This window comes from Dendrobates tinctorius, unplaced genomic scaffold (assembly GCF_039654945.1).
Source record: "Dendrobates tinctorius isolate UK_male_01 unplaced genomic scaffold, ASM3965494v1 ptg000071l, whole genome shotgun sequence".
Classification (NCBI taxonomy): domain Eukaryota; kingdom Metazoa; phylum Chordata; class Amphibia; order Anura; family Dendrobatidae; genus Dendrobates; species Dendrobates tinctorius.
This window is the reverse complement of record NW_027361739.1, coordinates 20,059,818-20,070,273: the sequence shown is the minus strand read 5'-3', so window position 1 is coordinate 20,070,273 and position 10,456 is coordinate 20,059,818. Positions and strand designations below refer to the sequence as shown.

The 10,456-nt window shown below is 44.8% G+C and overlaps 1 protein-coding gene across 4 annotated transcripts in view; it reads right to left on the bottom strand.

The window, feature by feature from the left end:
- Nucleotides 1–4,138: 4,138 nt before the first annotated feature.
- Nucleotides 4,139–10,456, bottom strand: part of FAM217B (family with sequence similarity 217 member B) — an 85,473-nt gene continuing 79,155 nt past the window's right edge. For all 4 annotated transcript variants that reach the window (XM_073582487.1, XM_073582489.1, XM_073582488.1 and 1 more), the window contains exon 2: nt 4,139–5,307. In XM_073582487.1, coding sequence (XP_073438588.1) covers nt 4,182–5,270 — 1,089 coding nt within the window. In that variant the 5' untranslated portion in view covers nt 5,271–5,307 and the 3' untranslated portion in view covers nt 4,139–4,181. The remainder of the gene's footprint in view (nt 5,308–10,456) is intronic.

Below are 10,456 nucleotides of genomic sequence, written 5' to 3'. Positions count from 1 at the left end.
TTTTATTTTCCCAAGGGTAACAGGACCATAAAAGTTATTGTGCAATTTGTCCTGAGTACGCTGATACCCCATATGTGGGTGTAAACGACTATTTGGGCGCATGGCAGAGCTCAGAAGGGAAGCAGCACCATTTGACTTTTTTGGCTGGAATTGAGATCGGACACCATGTCGCGTTTGGAAAGCCCCTGATGTACCAAAACAGTGAAAACCCCGCACAAATGACACCATTTTGGAAACTAGGCCCCCCAAGGAACTTATCTAGATGTGTGGTGAGCACTTTGAACCCCTCAGTGCTTCACAGAAGGGGGTGATAAAGGGGGGTTTGATTTACTATTTATGGCGGTTTTTATGTTTGGCAGCTGTCACACGCTAAAAGACGCTTTGTATTGTAAAAATAGTTTTTGCATCACCACATATTGAGAGCTATAATTTTTCCATATTTTGACCCACCGAATCATGTGAGGTCTTATTTTTTGCGGGACGAGTTGACGTTTTTATTGGTATCATTTTCGGGCATGTGACATCTTTTGATCGCTTTTTATTCCGATTTTTGGGACGCAGAATGAACAAAAACCAGCTGTCATGATCCATGCTGGATCAGGACTGATAAAAACCACAGTAACCTTTTTTTTTTCTTTTTGCCCCCACTGGCCATTAGGATTTTTGCACTGTGGTGTCTTTTGTTCTAAATTTGCCCCCGGTGGTGGTGAGTGTCATTGCACTCTGATTTCTTTAGTTAGTGCACATGATTATAATGCAGGTGTGATTGCTCTGGCTCTGCTACAAAAGAGTCACAGGTGTTGCAATCCGTGTTTGGTGATAGTGTTCATTTCAACCATCCTTGGTGGAGGAAGGAGCTGGAGAGCGTTCCTTGCAGCACTGTCTTAGCCCTGGTGTGGAAGGAGTCAGAGGGGATTTCCTTGTCGCTCTGACAGAGCTTGATGGCAGCTATTCAGGAAGAGAGCTGCATTCTCGTGGTGGACTCTGTTGCCAGGAGCAAGTACAACAGAGTAAAGCTAAGTGGTGTTTCCCTGTTTGTTTTTCCTTAGTGTGGATTAGTACAGCGGTGGGGCCAGTGCCTGCGCCACCCAGCTCCCTAGCAAGAGATAGGTGTAGGGTGTGCTAGGGCAACAGGTTCCTGATCGGCGCCCGGTGCAGAACCGGCATAGGGAACGTTAGGGACACTAACTCAGGGGGTGCAGGAGGTCTCCACGTCCCCTTTTCCTATCGCAGGGCCCACTGTTGTAACTGTTTCCCCTTTCCCCGTGTTTTGTTGTTGTAGTACCGGCCGGCTGGCCGTGTCACACAGGATAGTATCTCGTGCTGCGTCTTGTAGTTTCAGTTACCGGCCTGCGGGTCGCGTCACACAGGACGGATCAACGTGACACCAGCGTTTCATGAATTTCTTGTGGGGGGTGCGTTTACATCGTTCCGCGTGCGGTAAAATTGATAAGGCAGTTTTATTCTTCGGGTCAGTACGGTTACAGCGATACCGCATTTATGTCTTTTTTTATGTTTTGGCGCTTATGCAATGAAAACAATTTTATATAAAAAATAATTATTTTTGCATCGCTTTATTCTGCGAGCTATAACTTTTTCGCTGATGATGCTGTATGGCGGCTCCTTTTTTTGCAGGACAAGATGATGTTTTCAGCGGTGCCATGGATATTTATATGCGTCTTTTTGATCGCGCGTCATTGCACTTTTTGTTTGGCGGTATAATAAATAATTTTTTTGCTTCGTTTTATATTTTTTAAGGGGTTCGCTAAAGGGGTTAACTAATGGGACAGTTTTATAAGGCGGGTCGTTACAGACGCAGCGATACCAAATATGTGTACTGTTATTGTTTTGTTTTTTTATTTCCAAGAAATGAATTTATTAGGGAATATTTTTTTATTTTTATTTAGCGATTTTTCTAAAATTATTTTCACTTTTTTTTTTTTTACTTTATTACATTGTCCCAGGGTGGACATAACTGTCATGTGACAGATCGCTGATCTGTCACATCACAGATCAGCGATCTGTCACAGGCATTGAAGCAGACTTCCTTATGCCTGCGCTCTGCAGGCACTGAGGAAGCCAGCTCTGTTGTGAGTTCATTTTCCCCTTCATTACTGAGGCCCGAGGAACTCCCTCTTCTGGTAAAGAAAGGTAGTGAGCCTGTCTTCTGAAAATACCTGAGTGCTGATTTAGTTTTTGAAGCCTAGCTGCTTCAGGGCCTTTTTCATATCAGCTTGTTGGCTTATGTCTTTGATAGGGTTTTGGCAGATTGCAGACAGCAGCCTTCCTGTCCTTTCCTATCTAGGTAGTTTTGGGGCCCCGTCTTTGCTCAGTCTATCTTTCTGTCTGTGTTAGTGTTTTCATCTTGCTTCACCGTCATTATATGTTGGGGGCTGCCTATTGCTTTGGGGTCTGCTCTGGGGCAGTTTAGATTTCCCCTTTCTTTCTTTAGGCCTATTTAATTCTCCGGCTGTGATCGAGGGGTCTAGGGCATCGTAGGAACCCCCCACGGCTACTGCTAGTTGTGTTGATAGGTTCAGGGGTCTGCAATCTGATAGTTGCCAACTTCTCTGGTTTTCTGGACTTAGCTTGTATTTCTGTTTTTGCCTCCTACGGTGACTCATTCAGAACACAGCTCCCTGCAGGCCCCCGAAGGTCCCCATCGCCATCTTGGATCCAGGGACCTGCAGGGGGGCTCAGGGAAGCACGGAGGGAGCCCCCTCCCTGCGGATGCTTCCCTTTAACCCCCGGTACACCGCAATCGTGGTGTGCAAGGGGTTAACGTGTCGGGGTGGCCCGTGACCGCCCCTGACACATAGTGCTGGGTGTCAGCTGTGATAATCAGCTGACACCAGGCCGCGATCAGCGGCGCACACTCTGTGAGCGCCGCTAATCGCTGTGATGTACTATTCCGTCCCTGGGAATTAAGTCCCAGGGCACATGGACGGGATAGTACGTCACATGGCAGAAAGGGGTTAAATTTCAGGCAGTAAACTGCTAAAGCGGATCCGTCCGAGAAACGGATCCAGTGGCATCCGTTACTGACAAAACGGAAATGGATCCGTTTTTTCACACTCTGGAGGATTTTGACTTACGTCTAATAACTGAAGTGTGAAACAGGCCTAACAAAGAAGCAGAATAAGGGCTCATTCAGATGTCCTATTTTGTTAAGACTGATTACTCTGATCAGACTCTGATCAAAGTTGGATCAGAGTTTGAAATGAGTGTCATCTCGCATGTGGAGAAATTAAAAAATAAGTTTCTCCACCTTCTCCATTCTGACAGTCCGAGTGCAGACTGTAATCCGGGTGCAGACTGTCATCCGAGTGCAGTCTGATTTTTCACTGACCCATCGACTTGCAATGCTTATGTGGTCTGACTCTGGGATCATAGCAGTGACCTTTTGGCATCTATTAGATGTGCATGTTTATTTTATATATATATATATATATATATATATATATATATATATATATATATATATATATATATATGTCTGCTGCGTTATCATACCGTGAGCTGCCACAAAATGACCCACACATTTCTTAACAATGGGACCTAAGAGAAAACAAGGGCCGATGTGTACAGTGGTATACTTTGCAGCTTTCCATCAGAGGTGCATGCATCGTACGTTACATTCATGCATCTGCTATTGTTTTTACATCCATAAAAAATGGATCGTTTTTCTCTCATGTGTCACCCATTTTGTCTCCATTGTTACAATCCATCTATTTTTAAAAACTGAAAGTGGTTAACAGTCTACTGTACATTTTCCTTTTAATTGCCACTTAGTAATGGAGAAGTTAAAAGAGGTTGGAAAACAGACAAATAATTGATCTCTTCCAATTTTCATCATTTTTTAATGGATCCCCATACACTTGATTTGCCAAGTTTAATCCACATAAACTGAGGAGAATAGGACATGCACTGGGTTTAATGAAACAGACATATGGATCCGTTAGATAAAATGAATGGTTCTATAAAACTCTTTAGGTCAGTCTGTAATAAAAATGGGCAGCACATGGAGAAATATGGATGTGTGTATGTAGCCTAAGGGAAGGTTCAGACGTGATGTGAACTGAGCCTTATTCTGAGCTGCAAAAGTGCTGTCTAATATTTAAAAGAAAGGTAGACTATGCCATATATATTATGTTTTTACTTTAGATGACAGTATTAGGCTTTTACTTTTTTCGTTCTGATATACAATGTCTATTTGTGACATGATTACTGACTGACAGTTCACTTTTCCTTATTTTGCCGGCTTTTGTCTGCTTTGGGATGCTTTCAGCACTACTGGAAACAAACGTTTGCTTCTGGGGTCTAATATTTCCAGCACATTGTATCTTAGGATCACTGATTAACACATTTTTTGTTTGCTGACAGTTTGTTGCTGATTTTTTCTTACATCTAACATCCTGAGTTTGTTTTGGTGCAGATTGGTGTACGTCCACTGTTCCAGAAACTTTTGAGCAGTTTTTTCGCAAACACGTTGCACCATAAGGTTCACGGTGGGTATATTTTTTATGATAATTTTTATCTTGTCCAGTGCTTGTTTTGGTGACATTGTCTGAATTAGATACATTTTTACTAGGCAATGGAATGGGCCATGGTTTACATTTTCCTGGAGATTTTCCATTTCGGCACGGTGCAGGAACCGTTTGAGGTCTCGACTTTCCTATTTTTGTCTTTTCAGATTGCACAGTTTGCATTTGAAGCCATTCTAAATGGAGAAGACGGTCAACATATCTTTCTAGGGGGGCTGAAGCTGTGGATTGTAGTGTATTTTTGCCTTCTTTATTTACATACATGGAGACCTCACGAAGGTTCCAGGTGTTGTAAGGTGGGGGAAGGAAATCTGGATACTCGTATTCTTTGCTCTTATGTTCTACATATTCACTGAAATATCCAGGTTTGATCTCTTCAGCTCGTAAATTGAGTTTAGGAGGTGTAAGTGGTGATGGTGGGATGGGAATTCTTTCTGAGTCCGAAAGGTCACTGGCGCTGTCTTCATCTTCTTTCGAGAGTCGAACCGATTCAAAGTCCAGGAATAGCTTTTCCAAAGATTGTCTTCTGTACTGAGAGCAAGTCACATTCTCAGATGACATATTTCTTAGAGTCCATGCAGGCTCCGGCTGCTCCAAGGATTCAACAGGTTGTAGCAAGTTACTGTCTGCAGTGTTGGAAAAATGTTCTATGTTTTCTGGAGTAGGGGTGTAGTATCTATTCTGGTTTCCATAACAACATTCAATTAATGACTCCTTTTTCATCATTTGCACTTTTCTTTTTTCATAAGAAGAAAAACTAGAACTGGGGAAAAAAAAGAAAACAAAATAAAAACAGACATCTATATATATATATATATATATAATCTCCTTATCGTGTCTGTCTTGTCACTGAAATCCCGCGTCGTCGATGACCAATCAGCGACAGGCACAGCTGTTTGTATCGGTAAGCTGCGCCTGCAGCTGATTGGTCGCGGCCGCGACCAGTCAGCGACAGGCGCAGTTGGGTGCAGGGCTCTGCAAAAAAAAAAAAAAAGAGAATTAAAATAAAAAAAAGGTTATACTCACCTTCCGACAGCCCGCGATCTCCACTCCACGCGCCCGGCCTCGCGGTCCCAGTAATGCTTAGCGCCTTAGACCGGAGATGATGTCACTCTCGCGAGAGCGCGACGTCATCAGCGGTGTTTTGCGCAAAGCATTACTGGGACTGCGAGGCAGGGCGCGTGGAGTGGTGATCACGGGCTGTCGGAAGGTGAGTATATAACTATTTTTTATTTTAACAGAGACCATGCATACCAGGAAAGGGGGGTGACGGAACCATGCATACCAGGAAAGGGGGGTGAGGGGGACCATGCATACAAGGAAAGGGGGGTGAGGGTGACCATACATACCAGGAAAAGGGGGGTGAGGGGGACCATGCATACCAGCAAAGGGGGGGGGGACTGTTATGAATGGGTCACCGAGGAGGAAAACAAAAACAAGCTAAGTCACAGAAAACCAGAAAGGTTGGTAACTATGCGGATTGCAGACCCCTGATCCTAACCACAACAACTAACAGCAGCCGTGGAGCGTACCTACGATGAATCTAGACGCCTCGTCACAGCCGGAGGACTAAATGAGCATAAAGCAAGAAAAGGGGAAAACTGCCCCAGAGCAGACCCCAAAGGAATAGACAGCCCCCACACATGTATTGACAGTTAAACAAGATGAAAGCACAAAGACAGGTAGGAAAATAGGCTGAGAAAACGATGGGGCCCACACTAACTAGAAAGGACAGGAAAGGAAAGACACTGTCTGCAATCACGCCAAAAAACCCTGCAAATAATGTCCAACACTTCTGATAAAAAAAAAAAACCCTGACGTCACTAGACTTCACCCACTATATCAGCACTCTGGCATATTCTGAGAGCAGAGCAAAAAGAGGCCAATCTAATAAGGGACAAAAAAGCAAACTGGCACATACAGTAACATAAGAGTGGAAATTCAGCACAGCCCCAGCCGGGGCTGGCCGACCACACAAAACCTGAATAGACAAAACCAAATCAAATGAGGACATTAGCAGAGAAAACTTAGCTTGAGATGACAGGAGCTGAGCTGGAAACCAAGACCTCAAGAGGCAGAAAAAATCACCAGCAAGAAAATAGGGAGTCGGCTGTCTTAAATCCAGTCTGAGACTCCAGATGTCCAATCATCGTCCTCATTATCAGGTGGCAGGTCTCTGCTAATTAGATCAGCTTCACTACCTCCTTCCACCACCAGAGGGAGCCCGGAAAGAGAACTCACGACTGGCAGACCAGAAAATGAATTCACAACAGGGGACCATGCATACCAGCAAAGGGGGGTGAGGGTGACCATGCATACCAGGATAGGGGGTGAGGGTGACCATGCATACCAGGATAGGGGGGTGAGGGTGACCATGCATACCAGGAAAGAGGGGTGAGGGGACCATGCTTACCAGGAAAGAGGGGTGAGAGGACCATGTATACCAGGATAGGGGTGGTGAGGAGACCATGCATTCCAGGATTGGAGGGTGAGTGGACCATGCTTACCAGGATTGGGGGATGAGGGGTACCATGCATATCAGGATTGGGGGTTGAGAGGACCATGCATATCAGGATTGGGGGGTGAGGGGACCATGCATATCAGGATTGGAGGGTGAGAGGACCATGCATTCCTGGATTGGAGGGTGAGGGGACCATGCTTACCAGAATTGGGGGGTGAGGGGTACCATGCATATCAGGATTGGGGGGTGAAAGGACCATGCATATCAGGATTGGGGGGTGAGGGGACCATGCATATCAGGATTGGGGGGTGAGAGGACCATGCATATCAGGATTGGGAGGGTGAGAGGACCATGCATACCAGGATGGGGGGGAGGGGTACCATGCATATCAGGATTGGGGGGGTGAGAGGACCATGCATATCAGGATTGGGGGGTGCATTATTGAATTATTATTAAAACTTCATAAATAAACTACATACATATTCTAGAATACCCGATGCGTTAGAATCGGGCCACCATCTAGTCTTACATAATAGTGAAAATATAAAATCTGTTTAAGCAAGAAGACATACCGTATAATCTTTATTAAAACTCATCATCACTTGTGCTTTCATACTGTACTCTTATGTCACACATTGATAGACATATAGAAAATCTATGTCTGTACAACAAATATCACAAATGATCATTTTCACATGCTGGTAATTTTTTCTATATATTGGAAAAAAACAACAAATAGATTTTTGTACTTGTAAAGACACTTTATCATATAATACATTGGAGGATGCAGCACGATGGGTACAGTCCCTAACATTAGGCAAAAAAACGGGTTGTCTTTGCCCGATGGGCTACAATCTTTTCTTAAATATTCAGGCATCACAGTTTTGTACCAAAAAAAATGTAAGCCTCAATTCATATATCCGTTTTTCACCACAAGCCCATATACTGGGAAGCGCCTGTCTGTATCCTGTTCATTTAGACACTGTTCACACGTTCAGGTTTTAAATACATTAGATAGGGACTGCTTCATGAAGGGTTACCGTGACGTGGTGAAGCAGCTTGGTATATATTTTTTGCAAAAAACGTATCGACTAAATACCCTGTATTTGTTATACAGCACTTGCTGATTACTGTCATGTTTTTTACTGCAGAGTATTTTTGCAAATTTGTCATTTTGTGCTTTCTTGTTGTGGTGTAGGCATTGTCTTACCGACTTGTTCACACTTGTGCATGTCACATATATGTTTTTAATCCGTTTTTTCCGTGCTCAGCATGGTTTGGGAGACCCCACCCCTCTCCTGTGTGACGTGCACATAAATGAGCTGTCTTTCACCACAAGCCCATATACTGGGAAGCGCCTGTCTGTATCCTGTTCATTTAGACACTGTTCACACGTTCAGGTTTTAAATACATTAGATAGGGACTGCTTCGTGAAGGGTTACCGTGACGTGGTGAAGCAGCTTGGTATATATTTTTTGCAAAAAACGTATCGACTAAATACCCTGTATTTGTTATACAACACTTGCTGATTACAGTCATGTTTTTTACTGCAGAGTATTTTTGCAAATTTGTCATTTTGTGCTTTCTTGTTGTGGTTCATCACAGTTTTGTACCCAAAAAAATGTAAGCCTTTTATTCATATATCCGTTTTTCACATATTTGTTCTAATAGTGTTTTTCATGAACAGATCAAATACTCATTATAGTCTATGAAGATGTTAAAATGTCTGTGTTTTATTGCGTACAGAATATTTGTTTGAGGGGGAAAAAATGGAGACATACGGTAAGTGTTTTTGATACATGTCATGAATCAATCTAGCCAAAACAAGTCAATGGATCTCTGTAAAAAATGGACAGCACACTGTCATCTGTGATCCATGTTTCATCCATGTGCCGTATATTTTTTTTACTGTTTAATAGGCAGTAAACACTGATGAAAATCTCAATTTTCACGTACAAGAGTAAGTCTGAATGAGACCTAACAACCACAGGAACCAACATGACCTAAATCTGTGTTAAAGAAACTCAGTTACAGGTAACCAAGACTGATTCTTATTAAAGTTAACACATAAGAATAGGGTGAGAACTGTATGCAAGGGGATAGGAATTTTATGTTGAGAACAAGAATCCAATTTTCTCCTTCTAATATTAAGAGCACATCACTGTGGGACGTCCTAGAGCAGCGATGGCGAGCCTATGGCACGCGTGCCAGAGAGGGTACGCACAGCCCTCTCAGCTGGCAAGCGGCATTGCCTCATCCTTGTTCCGGAGCTGCAGCTTCCTGCCTCACACATTGAGCGGCGCGGCCGCGGCTGGATGATGACATCATCATTCAGCTCCGCGGCCGCTGTGCCAGTGAGAGGAAGGAAGCTGCCGGGGTGCGGAGAAGTGAGTGTGGCCGCTGTGCCAGTGAAGTTGCTGTGGTGTGTGTGTGTCAATGATGGGGAGAGGGCCGATGAAGGAAGTGATGGGGAGAGGGCCAGTGATGGGGAGAGGGCCAGTGATGGTGAGAGGGCCAATGATGGGGAGAGGGCCAATGAAGGGAGTGATGGGGAGAGGGCCAATGATGGGGAGAGGGCTAATGAAGGGAGTGATGGTGAGAGGGCCAATGATGGGAGTGATGGTGAGAGGGCAAATTAAGGGAGTTATGGTGAGAGGGCCAATGATGGGAGTGATGGGGAGAGGGCTAATGATGGGGTGATGGAGAGGAGGAAATGGACTTGGTGGAATGGGCAATCTCTACATTTCTACATGAAGGGGATCATGATGGGGCATATTTCTACATGAAAGGGATCATGATGGGGCATATTTCTACATAAAGGGGATCATGATGGGGCATATTTCTACATAAAGGGGATCATGATGGGGCATTTCTACATAAAGGGGATCATGATGGGGCATTTCACTACAAGAAGGGGACAATGATGGGGCATATTACTACAAGAAGGGGATCATGATGGGGCATATTTCTGCATGAAGGGGATCATGATGGGGCATATTTCTGCCTGATGGGGATCATGATGGGGCATATTTCTGCATGAAGGGGATCATGATGGGGCATTTCTCTAATCCCCTCAACGACAGCACATAGGAGGTTGCCTCCCCATCCTGATTAGGGACAGGAAACAAGAGGTTAAATAGCCCTCCCCTTCCTCCAATCCCCAGTGTTTTCATGTCCCTAACAGGAATGAAGAGGTTCTATGTGCTCCGTGGATGGGGCCGGCGAGATCCCGGAGAGTTTTTCCCCTACCGTGAGCAGGGGTCGATCATCCCACACTTTCCTCCCCGTATGCTGCTCCCGCCGCTGGCGGGACCCGCACCGTCCTCCGGCACTTTGGTGACGCTGGATGGTGAGTGGGGCTGGGGGCCTCCCGTAGCTCCCCAGCCCGGGATTCGCTCCCCCCGCTCGCCGCATGCCTGTCTCTCCTGAGCGGCATGCACCGGAAGTGACG